Source organism: Arachis ipaensis, chromosome B07 (assembly GCF_000816755.2).
Source record: "Arachis ipaensis cultivar K30076 chromosome B07, Araip1.1, whole genome shotgun sequence".
NCBI lineage: Eukaryota > Viridiplantae > Streptophyta > Magnoliopsida > Fabales > Fabaceae > Arachis > Arachis ipaensis.
Window position 1 is genome coordinate 117225858 of NC_029791.2, and position 741 is coordinate 117226598.

The 741-nt window shown below is 27.0% G+C and overlaps 1 protein-coding gene across 1 annotated transcript in view; it reads right to left on the reverse strand.

Moving 5' to 3' along the window:
- Nucleotides 1-741, reverse strand: part of LOC107607776 (putative wall-associated receptor kinase-like 16) — a 16976-nt gene that overhangs the window by 8386 nt on the left and 7849 nt on the right. Inside the window, exon 2 of the mRNA XM_021107956.1 lies at nucleotides 687-708. Within this exon, the coding sequence (XP_020963615.1) occupies nucleotides 687-708 (22 nt within the window). The remainder of the gene's footprint in view (nucleotides 1-686; nucleotides 709-741) is intronic.

A 741-nucleotide genomic window follows, 5' to 3' on the forward strand; every position in this document is an offset into this window, starting at 1 on the left:
ATTACACAAATCGGACCGTCTGATTTTTATTTTAAAAAATAAAAAAATTTAAAAGTATAAATCAGACCTTTCGATTTGTAATTTATTTTTTCTTCAAATAAATCGGACTGTCCGATTTAAATATTATCAATTAAAAAAAAACGCTATATCAAAGAAAAATACCTAATCTTTCCATAATAAGGTATTACACGTATATTTAATCAATATAAAAAAAAATTAGCCACAAGATGCACAAAGAGGGATCGGAGCAGGAGGATTCACATGACATTGTAAATATGTTCATTTTACAATATTATATATATTTGGGATTCCAGCAAGTGTTTTAGATTCGTAATATTAGAACCATTATTCAGAAGAAATTATTATTCATGCATTCGGTTGTGTTAATTAATTTTGAGTGTTGTGCTATCTGTAGCAGAATCTTTAAGATTCTATAAGCATCCTACATTCTTTGAAGAATGATTATTATTGGTTCTGAATTCTGATATTCGTTTCTTATTTATTTATTTATTTATTTTTGAACACCTCTATTTGGTCCTCAAGGACAAGGAGAAGAGATGAAAGACAAAAAAGTAAGCGATTCCAAAAAGCTTGGACTAATAAAATCAAACAGTAATACAGTAATGAACAATTTAGAAACCTACACATGCATGGTAACCCTTGAATATTATTGGAGTTTCGCAAACATGATTAATTAATATAATTAATCTTGTATTGAAAATAAAGATTTTGTAAGATTGC